Raw genomic sequence first — 27,037 nt, 5'->3', positions numbered from 1 at the left:
AGCCGTGTAATAGATAATGATAGTCACAATCATTATTCGATATTCAACGTGACTTTGACTATTCGACGATTGTTGCCCATCCCTACCTTTTAAGAGGACTAAGTCTGAAGTATGGGCATGTTTTATGTATTTAAAATACCGCAATAGTACCGAAAACCGGGATAATTTGGTCACAATAATCCTGAGGTTAAATTTTCTTACCGTTACATCCCTATTCTGTAGCATTACGTGTAAAAATGAGTTTACATTTATTTATTTTCCAGGAACAAGTTTAGAAGCTGTTGATGTGATCAGGGTTGACATGCAAATAAAGCTTATTCACTGAAACAAACGATGACCTGAAAGGGCTCTGGTCCCTGGTAAGACGTGACTCATGTCTTAACGGTCGTGACTCCAGAGATGTATCACTGACCACTTGTTTTGCTCTGTTTTTCCTGTGTGTGTGTGTGTGTGTGTGTGTGTGTGTGTGTGTGTGTGTGTGTGTGTGTGTGTGTGTGTGTGTGTGTGTGTGTGTGTGTGTGTGTGTGTGTGTGTGTGTGTGTGTGTGTGCGCTTTGCAGAACCCCAACTGAAGGGCATCGTGACGAAGCTCTACAGTCGCCAGGGCTTCCACTTACAGCTACAGGCGGATGGAACCATCGATGGGACAAAAGAGGAAGACAATGGCTACAGTGAGTCTTTCTCCGCACTCCCTCCCTCCATCTCCGTTGTGCCTCACGCGGAGGCTGCCGTCGCCGGCGGTGGCGTCCAGACATGGACCCCATCATTTGTTAAACAAACCAAATATCTATTTATAGATGGTCAGTCGGTCCACTGACTCTCAACGAACTGCGTAACACAAATAGATTGTGTTTTGTTTCGAGATAATGAATGCAGATTCACTTCGTCTGAATTTATTCCTGATAATTTGACTCCCGACTGCGAATGAACGAATAGGCAATATGTTTGAGTTATATATCAGGACATCTGCAGTATGTAACCCTCGCAAGAAAGAAATAAACTACACAAATAGATACACAGGTCTCTTAAACACCCAGTGAACACAATGTTTGTGTAGAAGAAGCTGTTATCACGTAGCTTGTTGCAGATAGTAGTGTGTTTTCTAACCATTAGCCAGAGAACAGAAATGTCCGTTATTTCGTTAAATCCTCAGATCTCAATTGTGATTGGTGCATCCGTAGGGACCCTTTAATTCGTAGGGTTCTCTTCAGGGTTCTCTTGAATCGTAAGGTTCTCTTCAGAGCGTCAGTAGGGTTCTCTTCAGGGTTCTCTTCAGAGCGTCAGTAGGGTTCTCTTCAGGGTTCTCTTCAGAGCGTCTGTAGGTTCAGTGCGTCTGTAGTGTTTTCTCTCGTGTGTCCGTACGGTTCTCCAGTGCGTCCGTGGGGTTCTCTAGTGCGTCCGTGGGGTTCTCTTCAGGGTTCTCTTCAGAGCGTCCCTAGGGTTCGCCTTAGCGCCTTAGCCTTAGCTCACTCACATGCAGAGTAAATCTATAGCAGCCTGAACGCCATTGTTGAGCAGCTTCTTTGATCCCCTTAAAATCCCTCTATAGTAAGAGGGACTTTGTTTTTATCTGCTCATTGAAACTTGACCCCCGCCCAGCCTCCCCCTCTATAATTTCATTACATCGCTACATCTCATCTAATCGCTACATCCCCCGTCTTTGTTTTCCAATGGACGGATTAAAAGTGGACATCAATGCAGGAGGCGGAGCCCACGGCCTCACACAACGGACGCATCCCAAACGGGCCCACGCAAAAAGAGACTCTCGGGCCAGGATGTGGATGCATATAAAATGCAGTTACAACCTTAATCCGCCTTTTCCAGGTTGCTGTTTACGCCAAAGCCGGTGTAGTGTGTTTACAGCAGGGCTGCTTCTCAAGACCCGGCCCCTACCACACAGCCCGCACGTGTGGACAGCTACTTCTGGAAACACGATCCCGCCCCGTCGACACAAGATCTGCGGCCCGACCCGAAACCGCACATCCTATAGTAGCCATGCGCAGGGGAAACGCAGCGATCACGTTACAGTGATCAACCGCGGATTTGGACCATCGTGAAGGGTGGGATGGAATAATTCACTCGTATGAGGAAATGGAAGGACTTTAAGTTTAAGATTGCATCTTTAAAGCCGCTGTAAATATACTAGATTCCTATTCGATGTAATAGTGCCTTAATGTTCGTATTCCAACATTTGAGTATGAATAAACGTCCCTAGATATTAGAAAGGTTTGTTGAAAGTCATTCATCATTCGTTCATCTTATCAGCGCTATTATTAGGATTGTGTGGGCGTGTCCGCAGCATCTCCCAAGCCACACCTCTGATGGTGCTGAAGGAGTATCTATTATCACCCCGTCCAACGGTGCAAGGTTTACAGGCAGTTCATCCCAGTGTCTATCGTTGTTTTGCAAGACTCATGGACAACTTGAAGCAAGCCCCCCAAGGAAGCTCTCAAGAGACGTGGTACCCCCCTTCTGGGATGGCTGAGTGTGCCGTAGATGTGTAGTCCACAGAGTCCTCGTCGCTTTTGATGACTTCATTCAACACGGATGACACAGACGGGGGAGCCTTGGTTTGGATGGCAAAGAAAACCTTACAATGTGGCATGTAGGAATTTATCGGTTCTGATGATATGGGACAATCTAGATAAAGACGGATGAAATCAAGGCAATATATGGCATGTACTGAATGCATGCTACATAAACACTCATCCTTTCATACCAAAAAAAATGTACCACATGATTCGCACACACACACACGCACACGCACACGCACACGCACACGCACACGCACACGCACACACAGACACAGACACAAACAAACACACCGGTAGGACCTCATGACATACTTTAGTAAGCAGGCAAGCCAGTCTCTGGTAGGCCTGTGCTGAAATGCTGAGATCAGTGCGGCAGTACCTCTTCTCGGGTGCGTTTTTAGCTTCTTTCTCATGAAAGAAGATGAAATTAAAGAGGTCTGTCGAAAGAAGAGGAGACAGAACGAGGCTCTTTGCAGTCTCCAAAAATAGCGTTGTTAGGTGCAGGGTGCGCTTGTCTCCATGGTGATGGCAGCGCTGCGCTCTTCCGGTTAGCTAGTGTCTTGTGGTGGTGGTGGTGGTGGTGGTGTTGCTGGGAGCGGATCTACTCAGACGCACGCCTGTACATAGAAGTGGAGGGGGGGGGGGGTGGATGGCGGGTAGCAGCTCTTCAGAGAGCTCAGGTGTTTCTTGGAAACAAGAAGTAATGAGTTTCCCCCCTTCAGAAATCCCTGTCTGCACCCAACCGGTAATCCCTCTGAAATGAAGTGGAGGGGGCAGCTATGACTATATATAAGCCCTTAGGGCGCTTATATAGTGGAACTTTTTCACCTGTCCCAAAGTCAGGTAAATAGCCGGTTCTATCTTGAAAAGAGCCCAGTGACGCCGCGAGCGTTGGGGAATAATGTGAGCTCATCTTCCTCTCTCCGAGGGACCCTTTGCCCTGTGGCCCCTCAAGAGAGATGAGCTCACGTTGTACCGCTTCCTGTAGTCAGGCACCATCCTCATGGGGTATTAGGAGGAAAGAATAGAGGGAGAAATAGCGAAGATAAGAAGAAGCCATACAATGGGAATCTTCTTAGACAGCAGTACGACTGAAGTGACAACGTAACAGAGAGAGACGGGGAGAGAGTGAACCAGAGAGAGAGATATGTGGTGGGGCATGGAGGAGTTATATGCGCTGCTGCCGAGTGCAGAATATGCTAGCTGTGGCTGTTAACTCTAGCGCGCCAAATTAAATATGCATCCCTTTCGCTGTTGCTAAAAACAAAAGCCTGACTAAAGAGCGAGACAGGCACAATTTGAGCCCCTTAGAGCAGGGGAGAGAGGCCATCAAACGTCGTCTGCAGTGCACTTGACCGAGGGGAGAAGGTGGGGTGGGGGGGGTGGGGGGGCTGGGATTCATTGGTTAACCGAATTACCACAGTCGTTGACAAGCTGTGACTCACAGCGAATGTGAATGGAGCTCTATGGCGCCAGAGGGTGAGTCACTCCTTACTCGGCTATTGGCCATATAAAGGAGGATCATCCATGTCTATGTGTGGGTTTGCATGCATTTACATTAAGCCATCTTGCAGAGGCTTCCATCCATAGCGACTTACTGGTGAGGCTGAGAATAAGCACGCAATTAAAAATAGACGAACTACAAAAAATAGTGCGCATGGCCTTAGTGACTTCAACTGCAATTATTTTGTGCACGCCGAATCGGATGACTAATAGAAAGTGAATCATGGCATTCAACAGGGAGACCCCGGCGCTCCGCAGGATTAATGCATTGCGTCCACACGATCAGCTGCGAACCGCTAGGCGCAGAATCGAGTGGAGAATTACCAGTCGGAGGTCCTCATCCGTTCTCGGGTCAAATCACTCGGTTGTTGACCTACGCTGAACGTTGGTAGCACTAAAATAACGCCACAGCCATAGATACAACACTTTATTATCACACTTTTATGTAATTAACGTCACGGAATCTGAACTCGGCGCCTTTGAGGATTAATCTGTAAGTGGGTCATTAAGTGCTGCCGGTACTTGGCACACCATTCCTAACTGGGATGCAGTGGTTGTAAAATATATCCGTTAATCGATTGAACGTTTTTCGTTTGCAAATCCGTTGCTAATTTCCCTTTCTAAACCATGGGGATCGGTTTTCACGTGATATGACTTTCTTTGTGGGAGAAAGAATAGGAAGTCAGTCTCTCCCTCCCTATATCTATCTCTCCATCTCCTATCGACTCGATCACAACAGAGAATGTCAACAGAGAGTCAACCTCTTCGCCTGTCGGTGTGCGGATGGTGCAACTGTGAAACAGGGCTGTGGTGAGTGGATCTAGGTTCCCAACTTCCCAGGCAGGGTACAGCCCAGTGGGGCGTCTGGGGGGGGGGGGATACAGAGATCCTGTCATACGTCACAGCCAGCCACAGCACATTTGCTGTGCATCCACAACTAACTCTCTGATTCCACTGAGCTTCCGATGCACCGTATGTTGTATGTTGTACCGGTGCGCTCTTCCTACTGTGACGTTGAACATTGGATTATTCTTGACTGTTTCTTCCCCTTGTGTTCCTTTTTCAACAGCCATTTTCAACCTTATCCCCGTGGGGCTACGAGTGGTGGCCATTCAGGGCGTTCAGACCAAACTCTACCTGGCCATGAACAGTGAAGGCTTCCTATACACATCAGTAAGTCTCTTCTACTTCCTGGTGTTTTTGCCCATGTGTGTGAGCGTGCACGTGTGTGTGTTTGTGTGTACGCGTGTCTGTACCTGACGTGAACCGCGAGGGCTTCCTATACACATCAGTAAGTCTCTTCTTCCTAGTGTGTGGGGAAACGTGTGTGTGTTGAGTGTGCCAAGGTGTGTATGAGCGTGTGTTCGCACGTGTGTGTGTGTGTGTGTAATCTGTGGGCGGGGTGGCCTGAGCCACCACAGCCCCGCCCTCTGTCTATCTGTGGCTGACCTTCCAATGCGACAGATAACGGCCAAAGCAATGGTTGTTTGGCAGACATCTGAGTTGCTATGGTGACGTAAGGCCTGGGCGCCAGTGGCTACACTATGTGGGCTGAATTATGCCGTGGAATACTTTTGCTTTCTGCGCCCGAGTATGGGAGCGAGAGAGAGAGAGAGAGAGAGAGAGAGGGAGAGAGAGAGAGAGAGAGAGAGAGAGGGAGGGAGGGAGAGAGAGAGAGAGGGAGAGAGAGAGAGAGAGAGAGAGAGAGAGAGAGAGAGAGAGAGAGAGAGAGAGAGAGAGGGAGAGGGAGAGGGAGAGGGAGAGGGAGAGAGAGAGAGGGAGAGGGAGAGGGAGAGAGAGAGGGAGAGAGAGAGAGAGAGAGAGAGAGAGAGAGTGAGTGTGAGAGACCAGTTACAATGCTGGATAATCAACTGCTGCTCCAGTGTCGTAGTGTTGTTCACCATACTCTGAAAGAGAGAGATGAGAGTGAGTGTTTCTGTCATCCGTCGATTTTCACTACCTACATGAAGCGATAACAATATGTTTTTTGTAGATCGGTGCTCCCTCTGTATCTTTGATTACGAGTGAAAATATATGAATTATTCAGCCGGCTGACTTCAAAACTTCCTGTCGAAATGTCATCATCTCAATGTGTGGCAGGCGTCACTGACATTACAGAGGCTGTTGTTGCTCTTTTATCTGTCAACAAACACTTGACAGATGATACCAAATTCACAACCAGGGGTCATTGCAAGATATCATATTTTGCTCTCTGTCTGATTCCGTCCCCTATCTAGCAGGCTGATGTGATACACAGGGCGGTACCACTTCATTCATTCATTCGTTCATCCAAACATTCCTTGTGTTGAATTAACCCTAATTAAGTATCTCTATCAAAATATTATTTATTTTATCATTATGATTATATTGATGAGGATGATGCTGAATCACATTACTATTAGTAAAAGTTGTTATTGTAACAGCAGTAGTAGTAGTAGAGTGTTTTAAGCATATTCATTTACATATACCATGCATATATAATCCATATCCATATTTATAACATAAGCCTAATTAATGCCCTGAAATTAACCCGAGACCGGATTAAAGAAACCAAGACTGCCAACCGCTATCCTCCATCTGCAGAAAGCATAGTGTTAATGAGTGCTAGCGAAGGTTGGAGGATACTTTCAAGGCAGTTGCAAAGCACGCCTGAGGGAATTGCTGGAGATATTGTAAATAAAAAGTAGATTCAATCTTACAAGCTCACACTTCACCCACGTCTACTCTCCGCACATGAACACATGAACACGCAGGCGCTCCCGCAGCCACACACACCTACTCACACATACACACAACCACAAGCACGCATGTACAAGCGCACGCAAGAGTAAGAGACAGAGTAAGAGGCACACACGCCAAAGCACACACGCTAGCACACACACACACACATACTTAGTTTTCCACTGGCTTTAAGGATCTGATCATGGAAGCCACTAATTAACGATATGCAGCAGTTTCTTTTTCTAAATTCGTATGACACATTTGTAGCGAGCTGTCTATAGCGAGCAGTATCCGTCATTGTGTTCTTGGTAGGCTGAAGACACACGATAAGCTTTATAAAATCCTCAACTTTTTCCTATAAATGCCTATAAATGACACAAGAGTGAATGTAATTACGACTTGAATTTAAGCGTTTTACTTTTAACAATGCAGTGTTTTGACTGCTTCATCGTTATTTCCTCCAACAATGCTGGTTTAAGCTTGAATGGCTACCATTAAAAGTAGATGGAGCTGTTGTACTTCTATACATGAGGCTAATCGAATTAATTTCTCGATTCAATGGATGTGTTAATCGGCTGGATCTTTATCTTGCTTATAGTCTTAAAAGTGGCTTCGCAGTCTGTCCCATAATAACAAGGCAGATTTACAAAACCTGCTTATTCTAAGTCGTCATATGCACAATGAGGAAAACCCTCACCATAAATTAAAGAAAAACAAGCATTACATAATCAGTAAAAGCTATCATACTAGCTGATAGGAAACGTGCATAACTATGTCCTGTACAATGCCCCGAATCAGATCCCTATACTGATATGCAATACAAACAGGAGGGTTTATCTTTTACTTTGCCAAATTCATTATATGATTTCATTTCCTTGGTGTAAGCTTTATGTCTGAACGCGGTGTTCACCTTTGATCAAATGCCCCAGGATGAAACCACAGTCCACTTAAATGTTGTTTAGATGCAGCTGTACCTGATAAACTATAAAAAAATAAGCCATCACTGAGAACGGAGCTGAGAGGGGCGTTCATTTGACGATCACTCATAATTAAAGGTTGACTCTAATGAGGGCGCTGTGAATCTAGGAAAGGGCTTTAAGGGGACGTTGGAACATCATGAGGGACACTAAGGGAGGTAAAGGAGTGTGTCTTTGTGTGTGTGTGCGCGCATGTACCATTGAAGGAATTATATATCTTCTCAGTTAGACTTCTTTGTTATTTCTTATTTATAACTACTTTATTATTAATTTTGTGCATTTCTAGTTTAATAATTCTAAAATGAATACCTATAATAATATATAATAATTCTGATGGCAGACAAGCTCACATCGCAGTCAACGGGACATTTCATTTCCCTTTGCATCATATTTGTTTTGACCAATCAGGTTGCTGGACCAATCTCTGTGCGAGTAATTGGCAAAACACGCCCAGCCGTCGCTTAATGCAACAAAGGATCTGAAAAGGTTTCCATTCAACATCTTGTTCATCGGTCACTGTAGAAATACACTCACACTTCTGAAAGCTTTATCTACTTACGCTAGTTTGAATTCTTAGAAAATCGCTTGCCTTTTTCGGCTTCTGCACGAATTCTGCTGCCCATAGTATAGTAGGACGGAGGGAACGAGGTATGAGAGTATGTAATATGAGGATCAGTCAGAGACAGCCACTTCGCTGCTATGTGTAATGAGATGGTTTTCCTCAATGGGAGGTAGGTATTGGGCTGAGAGCCGTGCCTTCTCAACCATTCAGTCCGCCTAATGCCTTTGGTAAACACCTGCCAGTACTTTAGTGTCCCCCTCTGTTGAACTGTTATTAAATGTGTGCGGTTGCATTTGGGTCTGTTTAAGCACTATCCTATGTGTTTATTTTAGGCTTTGCCGCGAACGCAAACAGACAGACACACACACGCATACACACACGCATACACACACACACAAACATACACACACCAAACACACACACACATGCACACACACACATGCACCCATGTACACCTGCGCACACATGCAGACACACACACACACACACACACACACACACACACACACACACACACACACACACACACACACACACACACACACACACACACACACACACACACACACACACACACACACACACAGACAAACACGCGCACACACACACACACACACAAGAATCAATGCTGGGTTGGAGATGGGCACCCATGCGGTTGCCTTAGTGCACTAGTTTGCCTTTTTGAGTTTGCGAAGGCTTTCACGCCTCTGTTCTATGACCCAAACCAAGGGAGTATTGAGAGGCGCCTCCCTCAGGGTTTGTATCTGGCCCACAGTGTTCTCTGAGCCGATGACGTTTAATTAAAAAGACCGGGGCATCGGGACATCAGGTTGTGGGATTTGCCCGGATCACGGGCGTGCGCTGTGAACGCAGCTTCTCTGACAGATTTGCTCAGGGAAACATTGAAAAGACTGTCCTACACGTGTAAAAGTAATTGATTTATGTAGCTATAGCATTGGTTTTATATTTTTTCACTCAGTAATACTGTTTTTGTGTGTGTGTGTGTGTGTGTGTGTGTGTGTGTGTGTGTGTGTGTGTGTGTGTGTGTGTGTGTGTGTGTGTGTGTGTGTGTGTGTGCGTGTGCGTGTGTGTGTGGTGTGAGCCAGCGTGTATGACTGTGTGCATGCCTATAGAGGTAATATAATCACATTACTGTAATACTGCTGTACATTTGCAGTAATTACGTTGTAAAAATTGTGGAAACGTAACCTTGGCTCTCGCATCTGCCGGTAAAACGCTTTCCCCAGCTTGTGGTTATTGGATTGAATAACGTGAGCTGGGATTACCTTTTATTCTTTCTTTCTCAATCATGCTCTCTCTCCCTCTTTTTCTCTCCCATTTTGTCTCGATCTCTCCAACTCTCTCACTCTCTATCGCTCTCGTGCTTTCTCTCTCTCTCTCTCTCTCTCTCTCTCTCTCTCTCTCTCTCTCTCTCTCTCTCTCTCTCTCTCTCTCTCTCTCTCTCTCTCTCTCTCGTGCACTCTTGTGCACTCTCGTTTTCATTTACTCTGCCGTGCTTTCTCCCCCATGGTCATATACAAAGTGCACACACTATATACAGGCAGCCGTGTGTAAAAGCTTTGTTTCCTCTCCAAGAGAAGACTCTAAACGCTTTGCTCTGAAGGGCTGCCATTTTTTATGTCTCTAAATAAGATATTGGTTGGAATGTCTCTGGTTGTTCCATATATTGAGCCTTTGACCAAATTCAAAGCAAGAACAAAAAATAAAGAAACTCTTTCTTCATTTTCTCCACTATTATTATTGTTGATATTGCGTTGGATTCAATAAAGAGTGCACAGCGGTTGCTGTTGCCATGGCTGAATGAAATCAAAGGAATGCGAGTTGAAAGTGTTGGTGTTCTTGTTATCAGGGTTGTAATAAACCGATGAAAAACCTGGTTGACAAATAAAAAATAACAATAATCATCACCTTATCTCTAGATTATTATTATCAGCCACAGTGCATTGTACTCCACCTGCTAAACTAAATATCATATAAGATCTGTTTTGAAATAGTCTGAGGTCAGCTTCTATATAAAGCGGGTCGCACACCAGACGAGCCATGGAGCGCCCCGGCCCGGAGGGCAGCAAAGCATATAGAGAACGCACCTCGGGAGATTAGATAGTAGTTTTTGTTCTGTGTTTAGTATGATGGACCCAGGGTCTCAAGATCCCAATGAATGGCGCTGCGATTTCGTGATCAGGTGCCAATTCTGATATGTTCCCACTCAAAGCTTATCAAGCGTTGAACACGAAGGTTGACAAAGAATCGCAGACAACATTAAATTATAATATAACTTATGCCTTACGATTTTAGATGATCTGCCTACATAATTGTAAGTACGACTAGTATTCTCGTCAAGTTGGGCAAGTTTAAAGGTGTGAAAAACAGGGTGCTTGGACCTCCTGTCTTATAAGTCTTACATTCTATCGAACCATAGGATTATTAAAACAGAAACTACGGAGCCTTCAACATTATTTCTATTCATAATTCATGTTATTTCTAACGCAATACAGCCTATCAGTCAAAAATAAAACATATCGGTGGGCATACGTCCCTCCCAGCCCTGGAAATATTGGATTAAGAAGCGCTTTTTGAATATCGAGTTCATATTGACCCACCCATCTACCAACCCACCGGACCTTGACAGCCCTTCTCAGAATACATCCATGCCTTCGGGCTTTAGCTATGTTATCCCTGGTAGTGGCTTGCAAGATATCATGTAAGTGCCGACCTGTCTCTCTGTCTCTCAGCCCGTCCGTCCTAGCCATGCATGCTCTGACTCATTCCGGGGAAAGCCCCATCATGGGGGAGGGGGGACTGGGAGGATGAGCGGGGGTGGGTGGTTAGGGTGTGTGGTGGGGGGGTTCTGCGGGGATACCTGCACACACCCCCCCCCCCCCCCCCCCCCCACTGTATCCCGAGGAAGTGCGTCAGAGCATCCCCTGCTTCGTGACTGCAGCAGACGATCCCCCCCACAGCGAGACAGCAGGTGGAGAGTGCGGGGGGTTTGGGGGGTTGGGGGGTTTGCCCATGCAAGTGTGTGTCTACATGTTTGTGTTTCCATTCCATTTCCATTTCCATTGAGCAGACACTTTTATCCAAATGGACTTACAATAAGTACATTTGTCAAAAGAAAGAGGAACAATAAATCGCTGTCTGTACATTAAAGGTGTAAAGTACAGTGTTTGGGAATGCACATTTGTGTATTATGTACTGTGCACCGTGCTGCCCCACGGCTTATCAAGCAATATTTACACTGATGTTGTATGAAACACAATGGCCTTAGCTTAGGACTAATTGTACTCACACAATATTTTTGTGTGATCGCCTGCGTGCCTGACTATTATGCAACAGAACGCGACCAGCTGTGCACCATTTGGACAAAAGGATTGTCATGACGGCATTTTCAAAGTAAAAGCCCATTTGGTGTAAGCACATCCTTTAAAGTCCATTTAGCTAAACCACTCATCCAGAGTCCCACAGGCTAAGCCAAATGACCGGACAGGCTTTGTTTGAATGCAGATAGCTTTCTGCTGGTCATGACTTTGTATTTAATTATTCTTGCTCATTTTTGCCATCGTTGGCATGACATTGGTCTTTTCTTTCACTGTGCGGCCACTTCGGCTGAACAACCCCTTTCAAATGAAGTACATGCTGTTGGAGGGCAGTCAAGGGAATCTCATAGTGATTGTCGCTTTCCCACTTCATTGGAAAGCGGCTCCCCTCCAGTCGGTTGGCATCTCTCTCCTGTAGACTCAGATTCTCACAGCAGACGACTGTCTCCGGCCCTGTACTGTCTCCAGGCGATGGACACACTCCCATCGCTTCTTGGCTCCTTAGAGGTGTCTGCCTTTGTGTCGAGCCGTGCGTAATTCATTAAAAGCCCCCTTGGTTCTCTCCAGGGTAAAAGGGTGGTCCGTCAGGATCGTCATTAGAGGTGGAGAGAAACTCCCGGCTCCAGAGGTGAACAGCTTTTAGTTATTAGCCCTGGTAACTGACGGAAGGAGAGGGGCAGAGGGGGAGAGAGGGAGAGAGACTAAGGGGAACTTGGGGATGAAGATAGTGAAAGCAGGAAGGGAAAGGAAGACATATTAAAAAAATAAAACGGGGACAATGTGAGCAATATGTGTGTTCAGGATTATTATGGATTTTTATTATGTCCTATTGTGGAGAGGGAGCACACGATATTGGTGAATTATTGTTTGTTTTTCCTTTTCCATTAAAGAGGTATCGATCCCATCTTCTGTTTGTGTGTCTGAGAGGAATGGATACGACAAGCAGGGCACTTCGGGAGGAAACCTCATTCAAACATTACAGTTCTTGACCACAAACACTGATATCAACATGCATAAAACCACCATGTCAAAAATACATTGAAGGTCCATCTTGATAAATTGAACATTTAAAAACATTACATTGAATGGAGATATGCATTCAAATTAAGATGTCGTATACTGTACAGCGAAATACATTAGACAGTACATGATAATGCATTTTATTAATACATTATAGTCACATTATAGCACATTATAAAATGTACCTAATGCATTTGATTCAGTTGGTATCGTGTAAAACATGACAGCAGCTCAGCTGTCCTGCTCTTACTTTGTATTTGAGATAATCTCTATGTTAGCCTAATGGTTGGCCAGCATTGTTATTGTTAATGTCATCATCATAATTACAGTTAATGACCACTCACAGGATAAAATCGTGTCTTTAATCCGAACCAATGCAGAGTACAGATTTGTGTTTGGGTTGAGCGGTTTTAATTGGAGTCTAATGGATCCGACCTACAAGCCTTCTGCATTAGCCCTGTGTGCCAGCCATGGTTTTGTAAACAGCAACAGCACCCAGGGTAATCTCTACTAAAATAGGAAAACTCCAATCTAATGAGCGATATTGGGACACCATCAACCGCCCAAATTAATTCTGTTTATTAGAACACACATTGGGATTAGTGAGGGTTTTCTTTCCCGAAGACCCTACCCTATATTCTGTGTGTTGTGTATGTCTGATACACGTGTGAAAGTCTGTGTCCTGTGAATGAATGAAATGCATCATAGATCTTAATTGTGAAGTGAGAAGTTGTTGTGTATGTGTGTGTGTGTGTGTGTGTGTGTGTGTATATGTGTTTTTGTGCTTGGGTGTGAGAGAGAGAATACAGACAACCCAGATGGTAGGTATTATGTGCATATCAATTGTTCATCATTATTATTTATGTATTATCATGAATGGGCCAATGATATGCATCTAAAGTATGAACTCTGTGATTAGCTCTCTAAATGTGTAGCCTACTTACTGTAATTACTGTAATGGGATGATTATGTTTTTAAGACCCTGTTTGCAAAGAGCATCTAGGCCATGCAAGCGGCTATTTATGCCCTTTCGCATGCGCTCAGACAAAGTGAAAGACGAAGCGGAGAGCATAGAGTTAACTGAGAACCGAGCCACAGTGCTCCCTATGGGCATGGATTGAGGTTCCGATCAAACACACATTCACAGCCTGCGGTATACACTGATTCAATGGCAATAGCCCAGAACAGACTATCACACATCACATAGATGATTACGTATGTGGCTCTAGGGCACTTTTCTGCCGCCCAAGCTCGTGTTAGGTAATGGAGAAAGTCTCACATTTTCTCTCAGCTTCAACAGCCATGCAGTCGGATGAACAAGTCTGACTAACGGTGTGAAATCTGATCCATAGCGAAAGACTTTTGCGCTTAGACTGCATTGCGTCTTGGCGTCCTGTTTAGCTTCCCTGGTGATTTTAGCTTTTGGAATAGCTATCAGCTATTCCGCCCTCCTCACGTGTGCTAGCAGATTAGCTCAAACGCAGAGCTGAGCTAACAGGAAGCTATCTGTAGAGGACATGAGTCATTAGCTGCCTGTGTCTTGGGGGTGCCACACCTTTTGACTTGGCTCTGATCTCTTTATCTTTTTGCCTACAGTCAATTAAAGTTGATGTGTTCAGCCCTTAATAACAGTCTCAATGATAGGATAGTGTGGCTAGGGTGTTTGACTCCCCGCCTTTAGGTTCTGCATGTCTAAGCATCGCTTTAAGTGTAGTGCACAAAGCAATCTCTCGCTACCCCAATTAGCCTATTAACCTTTAAAACATGGCGAGTAACATTTGCGTGTGTTTACACACCAGGGATTTTATTTGTCAACTGCACTGCCAAACTAACAGGGACACACAGCGTTTACTTTTGCCTGCCCTTTCTACAATTTCAGATTAGGAAAAATGTTGATATTATTCAATTTACAGGGTTTGTATTGTGCACTGATGCTTATGTAGACGTCTGGAATGGCAATCCTGTTTAAGAAAAAGCATGAAATATAACCAATGGCAAGGATCTGTAACCCCTTGTGACATGTATCTGAATTCACTCGCAGTTGCTTTGTGTGCTATCGGCTTGTTACTGACTAAAAACTAAACTGGCCAATTATAAAACAATGCCTCGTAAGGGCAAACATTCTGAACCCAGAGTGGATCAGAGAGGCTTATGGCTGAGAAAGAACCAAAATATCCATTAGTTATGTCCTTGAAAGCAGCTTTTTGTTATCTTTTCAAATGGGGGGGTCATCGGGCTCGGATAAATATAAAGAATTGCAAAACACCTTCTTTTGTCCCCTTTTTTCCAACAAAAACAAAAATAACTGAAAGGACCCAATCAAAAGAAAAACTCGAGAACGCTTGAAACAATTCCTTCCCCAGCCGGTGTACGTTTGTCTCCAGCAGCAATATCAAACCTGTTATGACACTCTGAATGGCGAGTTGGTTCCGGGGGACATATGGCTCACTTGCACTCTCCAGGTGACTATTAGTATCCAGAGATGGGATATTGGTCTCGTGGCTGACCGCCACCCAGAGGCCTTGCATACTCCACCCCCACAGCTTCCACGGGATTAGTACCCCATGCTAGGAACAGACGGAGCTCCGTCCGCACGTTGTCCAGAGCTGCGCTTGTACGGCATTGATTGGCAGTGATTCATACTAATGAGACCATTTGATGTCCTACCTAAGCCCTGCATGGCTTTCAGGTCAGTGTTTATTCCTGGGTTGTCTGTACCTCAAGGTACCTGACCTGTTTGCTTCCTGGGTGGGTTCAAGTAAAGTCTTTTTCTTCTTGTTTGTTACCTGAGGGTCTACCTGCCCTGGATCTCTGGCCTATTTTCTGCAGTGCAAACCTTGGGTTTACATGAGATGATTCTGTAGACAAGTATTCCTCCTTTTTTTTTTGTTAAATGATAACACGGTAATGAAGAGTAGCTCACATTGCCTGGCCTGTTAATGGATGTCCTCCACACAGAAACGGACACACACACGGACACCGATTCACAAACACAGATACACACACACACACACACACACACACACACACACACACACACACACACACACACACACACACACACACACACACACACACACACACACACACACACACACACACACACACACACCCCCTTCACGGAAATTCCACCAATTGGACATGTCACACATGGAGAACTCTCACACACACACACACACACACACACACACACACACACACACACACACACACACACACACACACACACACACACACACACACACACACACACACACACACACACACACACACACACACACACACACACACACACCCACCCTTACTGGAAGTCTCACAAATTGGACATGTCACACATGGAGAACTCTCTCCCACGCACACACACATGCCCACACATGCACACAGACACACACACACACGCACTAACAGCGCAGGCTGTTACCTCTGGGGAGATTTGCGGCAGTCCCACCAGTGTACCGCTAATGGTCCCTCGCTCCTCTAAAGGCGCTGGCGTCTTGGGCCTACCCAGGGACAAAAAACACAACCAGGAGATAGAAAGCCAGGGAAAAGTGGATAGAGATGGACGATCAATTCAGACGACTCCACCTATAGTATCCCATGCTCACAGGAGATGAGCTGGCTAGAGATTATTAATGAACGGTAGACACCTCAACATGCTTTGATTAACAACTCAACACACTTCTGCAACCTCAGGCTTCTTGCACCTCTTCTTATACATGTGTTTGAACTCCCGAGTGTGCGAGGTTAGGTCACGAGAAACAGTCCGGTAAAACATAAGCAAGTATGGTTGGTACTCCCCAGACACATTTCCTTTATCTGGAACCTAGAAGAGAAGCCCCACTGACAAAGATCATGAATCGTCTCGTACATAATTTAAAATAGGAAGCACAATGGCCAAGTAAGGCCGATCCGGGATCTTGAATGTTTTATTAATAGTCCATCGCTATCTATCGTCTCTCTTTAATCAGCGTCATGGAGAACTACATTATTCACTACGGCAAATGGAACGAATAGATTTGCAGCCCTTGGAGAGATGTGAATATTGAGTAAGAGGCCTGGGTCTATTACATGAATCTGTGTGGTGCTTTACACACCGCCGCTAGATCGGTGCACTCTGAAGTAATGAAGAGTTACATTTCACCGGGTAGGATCAGAGGCCTTGAGGCCAGAGGCGCATGACATGGCAGGTTTCAGGGATTAGACGGGTCCGAAACTAAACTACTCCTACACTTCTGCACCCCTGGTCTAACTCGAACTATCTCTGCGGGCCCTATCTTGCATCCGGCGCAATTGACTTAATCACTGGCGCATATGTCGTTGCTAATTTGCAACTGGCGCAGAGCGTGCTTTTCCCTCCTGCTCCACGCGTCGGTAAATGAAGGAATGATCTTGCGCCCCAAGGGGCGGCTCGGCGAAAGGAGGAGGCGTGTTCTGGCGCAAACGTTCCCTGGTGCTATTTTGACGTTTCATAAACCACTTGCGCCGCAAACCAGAAAATACCTGGTTTAAATTCAGTGGCGTGTTGTTCAGATGCTTTTTTAAGGGCGCATGCATAATGTTGTTTGTGCACCTCGCGCATACACTTTGCTTCTCTCATCTACCTAGCACCACATTCGTGGTAAATTATTTGGGAAAGAACAGCTGAAACAGCGGTAATAAGTTGTACTTTTAAATCAATGCATCTGCAAACACCGTACAGCAAACACATATTTTCTTGACACAGACATCTTGTACATGCCCATAACTTTTAGGATTGATGAGTATTTGATCTTGAGAAAACATTGTTTTACCGCGAGTAAGTGTTAAAAAGAATGAATGAATGCGGGCGCGCGTGTGTGTATGTGCACACACACGCGCGCGCGGGCCCGCGTGTGTGCATGTGCACACACACGCGCGCGCGGGCCCGCGTGTGTGCGTCCATGTGCTTCAACACACGCAAACTAAACACGTAACACACAATACAGTCCATGGCAATGTATATTAACGGGGGAACACATGCATATTATGAACACAAGTCGATAACGATAATGCATACAATACTGATAAGAAACGATGTTTATAATGTATTGCGTATATATCATTGAATAGAACCACAGTTACCGCATATCATATGTTATATCATTTACGTTTTCTTTGCCGAAATTAATTTGAGGACTCAGTATTTCTGAAGTTGTGGAAGAAAACCTTATTCCATGTGTGAATTAGGCCATATTATTTGGCCATAAACTGAGCCATTTGCAATTTGAAATTCATGTGCATCTGGCTCATCGGAGACTGCAGACGCGCTGTCAAAATATCAACTCGTCAGATTCAAATGCGCTCATGGCTCATTTTTTGAACGTATATTACGGACATACCGGCCAGAAATTTTACGGAGGGGAGGAGTCTCGGAGGAAAAACTGACATTATGGAGAATCACATATGAATGAATCATGGACTTTCGGCCGGAGACGGTTGGATCGCATACGAGAATGTACGTATGTGGAAACGAGGCGTTAAAATAAGGCCCTGCGTGTCTCTCGTCATCTTTCTCTCCGTATCTGTCTTTCACTCTATCTCGCTCTGTGTCTTTCTCTCTCTGTTCAACTTAAGTCAAAGGACTTTATGGGAATAGCACATAAAAATGAAAATTATACAGAATGAAAGTTAATAATGAAGAGTAATATGTAGTACGATAACATTAAAGAAATGTATCCATCCCCTCTCTATCTCTATTCAGTTCATTTCCATTTCAGTTAAAAGGGCTTTATTGGCATGGGAGAGGTGCATTCATACTGCCAAAGACAGTGAAAAGTAATATAAGGTAAGGAGAAACTTCAGTAGGGAATTCAACACGACACCCATGTAAAAGCCTCTCCCTCTGTCTCTCTCTCTCCCCCCCCCCCTCCAGGAACACTTTACACCGGAGTGTAAGTTCAAGGAGTCGGTGTTTGAGAACTACTACGTGACGTACTCGTCGATGATCTACCGGCAGCAGCAGTCGGGACGGGGCTGGTACCTGGGCCTGAACAAGGAGGGCGAGATCATGAAGGGGAACCACGTGAAGAAGAACAAGCCAGCAGCCCACTTCCTCCCAAAACCCCTGAAAGGTACGCACCACACCGTCTTAACACCTTGAGCGTCGTCTACCACAAAAAAACAATTTAGAGGCCATTTATATCAAGAGTACTCCATTCTACTCCCAGGGAGATCGTCCCTTTTTATCCCCCAGTTCAGCATCACATTTTTGTTTTTCTAAGCATCGAACTTCAAGGGAAAACAAACAGTTTCAAGTTTTTCCCTTGAATAATTGTCCCCAGGTCCTCAAACCGAACAGGTCCCCAAAAATCCAAACCCATTTGAACAGAAAGCACCAGGGTTATTTGCTGTTAAAATGGGTTTGGTTTTTTCCTTCCTCTAAAGGAAATGGCTCTCTCTGCCCCTTCTCGCCGTTTTGCTAACTTGTTAGAAGATTAAGGGTGGTGGCAGTGGATCATGTTGTTATGCACCGCTAGCTCCGCTCTCCTACGGTGTGTGTATGTTCCCCACAGGTCACACCTCACTGAAAAACAGTGAATAATATGATTGACAGCCCCACTGTCTGTGTCAGTGGAGCAGCATGAGAAATAAAGTTGCACACTTTGAATGCAGCCAGCTGCTGCTTTAGTCCACCATAGTGGAATAGAAAACCATGGAAAGCCCCAGTTATTGTAAGGTGGCCATGTCTTTCAGGAGGGGGGGGGGGGGGGGGGGGGGGGGGGGGGTGGACCAAAGAACGTGGGAGAGTGTAGGGCAAGGGGAGGGAAGCGGTGGTGTTGTCTGTGTTGAGAAAGAGTTGTGCTTTCATCTTCCACAAACCTCTCACAGAGAGGGATAGAGAGAGTAAGGCGGTTTTTGGTTCCAGGGAGATGAAAGCAACACACAATTACATCCGAGGAAGAAAGGAACACAAACACATCAACACAAAAAAAAAATACAGTAAAAAAAGACTGAAATAATAACAATGTCTGCTATTGTGTTCGTTTTCAAACCTGGCTATTCCCCCAGCTGTTTTATTTGTTGGTTTATGAAACTGTCAGTTTTAGTGCAGTGTTGCTTTGTGCCGTCTTCTGTACGGTTTACAAATATATTTACATACAACTGTATTCATCCTCAAATGTGAGCTCCGAAGTATAGCTTTTATACACAAAACGAACAAGAAAAAAAGTACTGAATTGTACATAACATGGCTGTTTGGGAGACAACACTAGTTTTTTTTAAAACATGGCAGCACGGTTGTGTCCTTCGGCTTAGGACTCACACTGGGTCAGGCATTGCGGTGGGTTTGCGGCGGTTTAAACACACTGCCTCAGTCCAAATGTCCGCTCGGACGTTTTCGCCACAAAGCCAGGTTTGGTCTGCATATGCCCTTTGTTCCAACAATCGTTTTTCAATTCTGTTTAGCTACACAAGTTTTTCCGGAGACTGCCAAAGAGAGCGAAAATGAAATCAGGCTGAAAAAAGAAAAGGGGGATATACAATCAGCAGAGTCATTTCTCCTTGCTTTTATTGACAGTTGTCATGTATTGTGGACATACGGTTGGGAGGTTAATTGTGTTACCCAAAGTTGGTAAATGTCAACAGCCAAATTAAAAGGACAGCTTAAATCTTTAAAGATTTTCAATTAGTTGAATGTCCCAGGAGACATTTTATTGATCGATATAACAATGTTAGTGCCCCCGGTAAAATCCCCCAAGATTAAATTTGCCATTTAAGTTAGAACAACACAATCTCCATCGTTGCGTTGGTCGTCATAACGTCCCCTTTGCGACAGATTGTTGTCTTTTGGTTCATGCTGGCTCGATATCTAGCCCATGAAAGGACATCATTTTTAATGTTGCCGTTTTGAATGCTGTAGTGCGTACGAGGTTTCACAGACCATGTGTGCAAGTTATAGCCTTTAATAGGAAATTAGGGAAACATGGCTGAGCATTGCGTTGATGCAGCTTGAAGAAACGGGGAGAAGGGAGAAAGAGTGAAAGTAATAAAAAAGACATGAATGATGCCTTTGAGAAGAGCTTGCTTAAGAGTTGTAACCTGCTCTTATGGATCTGGGGGGAGAAAGAAGATTGGGTAGTAGAGAGCTTTACCCGACGTCAATGGACAGGAGGAAGGGAATAAAGAAGGAGGAATCCCTTTGGTTCTCATCGAGATTCGGCAGTGGTGTGACAGGGTGCCAATTAAGGATCTCTCTCCTCATTGGATACACCGTTCACAAGGCGCTTCTCACCCCCCCCCCCACACACACACACACTGGTTACAGTTCAGCAGTCTCGGCATCAGCATCCGCCAATTTTAAAACTGTCTTCATCCCACCCTCCCTCTCTATTTCTCTCTCTCCCTCTCTATTTCTCTCTCTCTCTCTCTCTCTCTCTCTCTCTCTCTCTCTCTCTCTCTCTCGCTCTCTCTCACTCTCTCTCTCTCTCGCTCTCTCTTTCACTCTCTCTCGCTCTCTCTTTCTCCTCACCCGTCGCCAGTCATCTTGGTGTGTGTGTGTGTGTGTGTGTGTGTGTGTGTGTGTGTGTGTGTGTGTGTGTGTGTGTGTGTGTGTGTGTGTGTGTGTGTGTGTGTGTGTGGGAGTGAGCTGCAAGGTCTGCGTCTGTCAAACACCACCTGGGGGAGAACGGAGACCTCTCGAAACTCTTTTGGAACATCGTGTTGACACGGTGCGGAAGTCCCGATGAATAGAGCCTTTCTGTTGGCTGTCTGCCGCGAGAGTGGTCAAAGTGGAGGCAGGGGGGGTGTAGATGTCGATGGGAGTGTTTGCCTGAGAGCGTTTCAGGAGGAGAGAGGATGATCCTTATAACGAGGACGATCGCCGTTGGAATCGCAAGATGCCGTCGTCAGTTAGAACCGAGGTTTCGATCTATCTTCTGTCCGATGGATGACTTTGCTCGGAACACACTACGAAAAATGTGATTTGCCAAGCATCCACCTCAGGTCTGCTGTTTCAGCCACACAGTCCCAAAGGAGCAGACATCTAATGGCATTCTATGTATAAGGAGGCTGCACCCATGTTCCTCAGAGTACTGACGTGTCTTCCGAAGAAAGAAAATATGCTGGCTGAGACATAAAGAGAAAGCCAAGGCTGCATGCCCAGCAAAGCTTCCCTCCCAGGCGTCGGAAATTATTATGTCACGCTGTGGCACCTGAGTTCACCTGAAAAAACAAAAAAGCCACCTGCATGAACTGTTGTCTCTGTCAGATCTGCAGCCCGTATGTTATTGTATGGATCGGATCTATCTATAGAACGTGCTTGCCATTGTTTTGCAAAGCAGATGGCGATGCTGAGTTTACATTTTTCAGTCTGCCGTTGTTGTTGTAAGTTGGCAGGTTTCTAAGCTGTTTTTCTCACCATCTTCTTCTTCTTCTTCTTCTTCTTCTTCTCCCTCTGTGGTGTCTGCTCTGAACCCCAACAGTGGCCATGTACAGGGAGCCCTCCCTCCACGACCTGACGGAGTTCTCTCGCTCCGGCAGCGGCACGCCCACCAAGAGCCGAAGTGCGTCCGCCATGCTCAACGGCGGCAAGGCGGTGAGCCAGAACGAGTCCACGTAGCCCGGCTCCGGCCCAGAGTAACAAAAGAAACAACCAACCCAGGCACCAAACCACGAATACCTTACCTCCAGCAGAGCGTGCATCCAAGCCGAATTCGTCGATCTCCGATCAGTGATTCAGGGCTAGTTACAGCAGAACATCACACATCACCCACACACACTTACGTACACACACCCACACACACACCCGCCATCATCTGACAAAACAATTGGCACACTATCATGGTCAGTCTTCATTCCTTCTGAAAGAAAAAAAAAGAGAGAAAAAAAAAAAGACATCATTTGTAAACCATATATGAAACATTGTAGAGAAAAACAACTGCCCTCAGGGGCTTGCATATTTCTTCCTTCTATTGGTCTATCTATATTTAGTGATGACTGGTAAGCTCATCTTAATATCTCCTTGATATCGTTTCATCTTATCGTCTTTTGGACAACCACTTTTTCTTTGCTAGTCTCACTTAGGTCATTGAGACACAAACCATTTTGGGAGACAGTAACTGGAGGCGAAGGGAAGACGCTGCCAAGGGCAGCCGGTAAATGGGTATAAAACCCTGGTGTGGCATGGGGGGGCGAAGCAGAGACAGGTACACGACGCAGTAGTACCCATGGCCATAGCCTCCCCCACCCCCTCCTCCCCCCCCCTCGCCCCGATCAAGCTTCCTGTGAGTAGGAAGCCTGTAGCCCCCACGACCCCCCCACTGCGGCACAGCCTTGCGTAGAAGGGGCGGCGGCTAGCCCAGACGGTAGCTCTCGTGCGCTTCTCGTGCACATGCACGTGCTCGGAGACTCGGCTCACTAGCATGGGAATAGAAAGGACTAGGAGGAAAACAATGATTAGATCCCTGTGTTGAGCTGACGTGACTTGTAAAGGGATACTGCAGTTGTTCTCGCCGTTTTGTTTGATTATTGATTTTTACGCCACGGCCGCACCTTGCTTTTGCTAATTTTCAATTTGTATTAGCCGAGAACTGTTTATTTTTATTAATATCGACCCCGGTTCCCCTCGCAGTATTCATGTTTTATTCATGTACGTTACGTCGCTGTTCCGCCATGACAATGGGTTCCAGCACACAAAAGACAGAACAGAAACAGAGTGTCCCTTTAAAGCAGTAATAAAACTAAAAACCCGAGCCAGTGCAGAGCCGCAGCTCGGCTTCCTTTTCCTTTTGCCATCCAGTCGTATCGCGTTTGATGAGGGAAATATTAAGGCGTTTAAATAATGATAAAGTGAGGATCTGGAAGATGGAGGGATTTTGAAGCTGTTTGACGTGGTGACAGTTGGTTGCTCAAGTGTTGCGGAAGCTTTCGTCGGTTGGTGCGAGTTCAGTGTTGTTCCCATTTCCCTTGTGTTTTTCCTGCGTCGAGATGTCCGTCCTTCCGCCCTCATGTCCCTGTGGTGTGTCTCCCCCCCGTGCTTGTGTTAACCTCTGACCCCCTCTGTCCCCCCTCCCCCCTCCTTCCCAACTTTAGTAAACTTTTTCCTTGTTTTTCATCTCCGACCATAGCGGTATGGCTCGAGAAGATAAACCTCCCAGGACTCTTGGCACGTGTTTGAGTAACTTCAATGTGGTGACGATTTTCTATATTAAAAAAAAGTGAAATACTGACTGTGGAATTTTAGGTGGCTTAACATTTTATAGGGGTATGTCATATTTGTTAAAGTAAAATCAATTAAAACGATAAAATGCATAAAAATATTAAATACAAAAAAAGAGAGAGGCTCTTCCTTTTTTCTCGCACAGGACTTGTACAAACACACCCATGTACAAAGGAGGACCCCTTTTGTGGGCCACGTACTTTTACCCTTTCGGCTACATAGCGTCTTTACGGTACATGCTTCTGGGGGGGGGGGGGGGGGGGGGGGTCCAGTGGGTGGGCCGGGGTGGGGGGGGAGGGGGGAGGGTACTCTTTTGGCTTCCTCTGGAGGCAGGGGCTTTTAAAAAGGTTGAATCTACCTGTTGCATGGGAGAGAGCAGGGGATTCTGGTCTAGAGCTGCATGATGTAGGCAATGTGTATTAAACCCCATGTCGGAAGCTGTGTTCCAAACTACCAGGCCGAAACAACCGATTAAGACAACATGGACAGGCAGGTGATACCGGGGCTGTCTGATACCTTCCAGTTGTTCATTATTTGTTGTATACACAAAATGCACTGAATAAAATGTTTATATTAAGATATACTTTTAAAACGTGTCCCTTTTACTTTTTGTGTGTGTGTGTGTGTGTGTGTGTGTGTGTGCGTGTGCGTGTGTGTGTGTGTGTGTGTGTGTATGTGCATACATGCATGATCCCCTGCCTATAGAGCCGAATGCAGGTAGGTAACCCCCTGTCAGAGAGCAACCTCCTCTTCCACTGGAGATAACGACCACAGACACCTTGGGATATAGCTCTCTGTCGCCGCGGAAACACTACACAAATTGAGTGTCACAGTGTGCGTGTGTAACTGCGTAGTAAAGGAAAATTAAGTAGCAAAATATACACGACAATATCAACAATAGCAAAATAAATAAAAATAACAATTAAATAAAGCGCTGGCATGTATTATAAAGTGTAGGGGTGCAATAGTAACAGCATACTTGAATGTGAAGGTTATTGAGTATTGTGCACCTGAAGATGTGTATGTGAAAGGGAGTGTGTTACCTGTGTGTGATTGTGTGTGTGTGTGTGTGTCTGTGTGTGTGTGTTTGTGTTTGTGTGCGTGTGCGTGTGCGTGAGAGAGAAGCTGGTGCTGTATTCAAGTATGATTAGCCCTGATCCCTTGAGAAACAAATGAACGTAGATTTGTCCGGCTCCCTGCTCGGAAAGCCTGAGGAAGCGCAGGCTTTTAATTGCCTACAGAGTCACGCTCGGTGCTCCCGCCCCTCCAGTCAATATCTTCTGGGTATACGCAGCTTATAGCCGCCGTATGTTGTACATTTACGTACCTTTCCACAGAAACAAGGTCTGTTTCAACATTACACATAAACGTGATCTCAGAGGATATTTTAGATTTGCCCCGCTCGAGCCAAAAGACATCAAGTAAGAATACAGTAGAATCAACAATGCAAATAGAAAATACAGCATAAATAGAATCGATACATATAAGCACATTTTGACCCATCCAACACACCAATTTTACGTGATGGTTATCAGGACACTTTGTTTCCCTATGGCCCCGCCCAGATAATAAAAACCTCATAATTGGCCGACTATATGACTTAAAAGAGGGAGAAGTTGAGTCTCTGTGTGACTCGTTATGTTTTCACATCCCATCCCAGACACTTCCTGGGTGTTCCCCTCTCAATGAAGACCATCGTTTGTGGGCTCAGCCATATTACCACCACACAAAACAGGACCCACCCGTACACAGGGAGGGGGAGGGGGGGGGGGGGGACCCGCCTGTGTGCAGCTCACAATTTATGCAAATAAGGCCTCCATTCATCCCCCATGAGAGGCAGCGGCCATCAAGACGATGCTAATTACCCAGTGGGGCTGCCAAGGCCAAGGCAAGGGGCGAGCGAGGGCGATTCGAATGGGAAAAACAGCGAGCGAGTTAACTTACACAGGTTCATCTCTCTCTGGCTCTCTCTTTCCGTGTCTCTCTCTCTATTCTTCATCCCTTTTTTCTGTCACGCTTCATCTCTGGTGCTCTCTCTCTCTCCATCTCCCGTCTCTCTCCCTCTCTCTTTGCTATTATCTCTCTCTCCCTCGGTTCTTCCTCCCGTCCTCTCTCTCTCTCTTCCCCTCTCTCAATTTCTCTCTCTCTCTCTTTTCCCTCTCTCTACCTCCCGTCTCTCTCCCCCTTCGCTTTTTATCTCTTTATCTCCCTCTGCCTTCCTCCCTCCCTCCCTCTCTCTCTCTCTCCTCCCCTCTCTCAATCACTCTCTCTCTCCCTGACTCCCTGTGTGTCTACCTCTCTCGTCCTTCTCGGCCTGTGCGTAGCACTTCTACTAATGAGAGTTCTGGTGTGTGCTGCCGTTGCCCGGTGGCCCAGTGAGAGAGTGTCAGGAGCTATAACGGGGAGCGATGTCAGGGTGTGTCGGGGACAACCGGGGGAACACAATAACACACCTTGGGGCCATAGGAAAATGGCAGCATCATCAGAGTTTTACAGAGCAACTCCATCATAGAGAGAGTGTGTGCGTCTGCGTAGGTGCATGTGCCTTTATACACCGATGCACACACTCCTTAACCTCCTTAAACTTACATTTAAGGAGGTTGGATTAAAAACCTCTATTTTAGGGGTTTGTTTTACAGTAGTACCCCCCCCCCCCCCTTCCATTGCCTTCTCTGAACATAGTGTAGTATTTCCTCATTAATAAAGTTCTGAAGTTGATAGGCAGGGGTAGGTTAGGGGAGGAAAAAAAGAAAAGGAACAAAGTGTCAATCTTAAAGTGCTTTGGTCCTTTTATGCGCTTTTCTGTATAAAAAAGGAGCATTAAATGAAAATTACAATAAATCCTGCAGATGATTCAAAGCCAAACGACTAAGCTGCCCTTAGTGTTGGCAGGAGGGACGGTTCAACCCTCCGCTGGAACTGCCAGACCCTCATTATAGATATGGATCCAAGCACCCTATAGCAGAAATGTGCTCAGAAATGAACAAGCAGGGAGCGAGGGAACAAAACGTTTTTTTCCCCCTCCCTTTAGTGATTTATTAAAGGATTTTTTGCCCTTTTGAAGAAAATGTGTAGATGCTCCATGTCATTTAATCAAAAAAATGCAGGAGAATGCTGGAGAACATGAGAACATAAAGTAATTGTGAATCGAAGGCAAGCTTTATCCATTTGACTGAACTTGTTTCAAATCGGTTTACATATACTGTGCAT

The 27,037-nt window shown here is 45.6% G+C and overlaps 1 protein-coding gene across 6 annotated transcripts in view; it reads left to right on the top strand.

Moving 5' to 3' along the window:
- fgf13a (fibroblast growth factor 13a) overlaps positions 1-22,876 on the top strand; it is an 87,501-nt gene extending 64,625 nt beyond the window's left edge. For all 6 annotated transcript variants that reach the window (XM_056600799.1, XM_056600800.1, XM_056600801.1 and 3 more), the window contains 4 exons: positions 560-670; positions 5,106-5,209; positions 18,545-18,743; positions 22,092-22,876. In XM_056600799.1, coding sequence (XP_056456774.1) covers positions 560-670; positions 5,106-5,209; positions 18,545-18,743; positions 22,092-22,228 — 551 coding nt within the window. In that variant the 3' untranslated portion in view covers positions 22,229-22,876. The remainder of the gene's footprint in view (positions 1-559; positions 671-5,105; positions 5,210-18,544; positions 18,744-22,091) is intronic.
- The last annotated feature ends 4,161 nt before the right edge of the window (positions 22,877-27,037 follow it).

Source organism: Gadus chalcogrammus, chromosome 10 (assembly GCF_026213295.1).
Source record: "Gadus chalcogrammus isolate NIFS_2021 chromosome 10, NIFS_Gcha_1.0, whole genome shotgun sequence".
Classification (NCBI taxonomy): domain Eukaryota; kingdom Metazoa; phylum Chordata; class Actinopteri; order Gadiformes; family Gadidae; genus Gadus; species Gadus chalcogrammus.
This window is presented reverse-complemented; position numbering and strand designations above follow the sequence as displayed.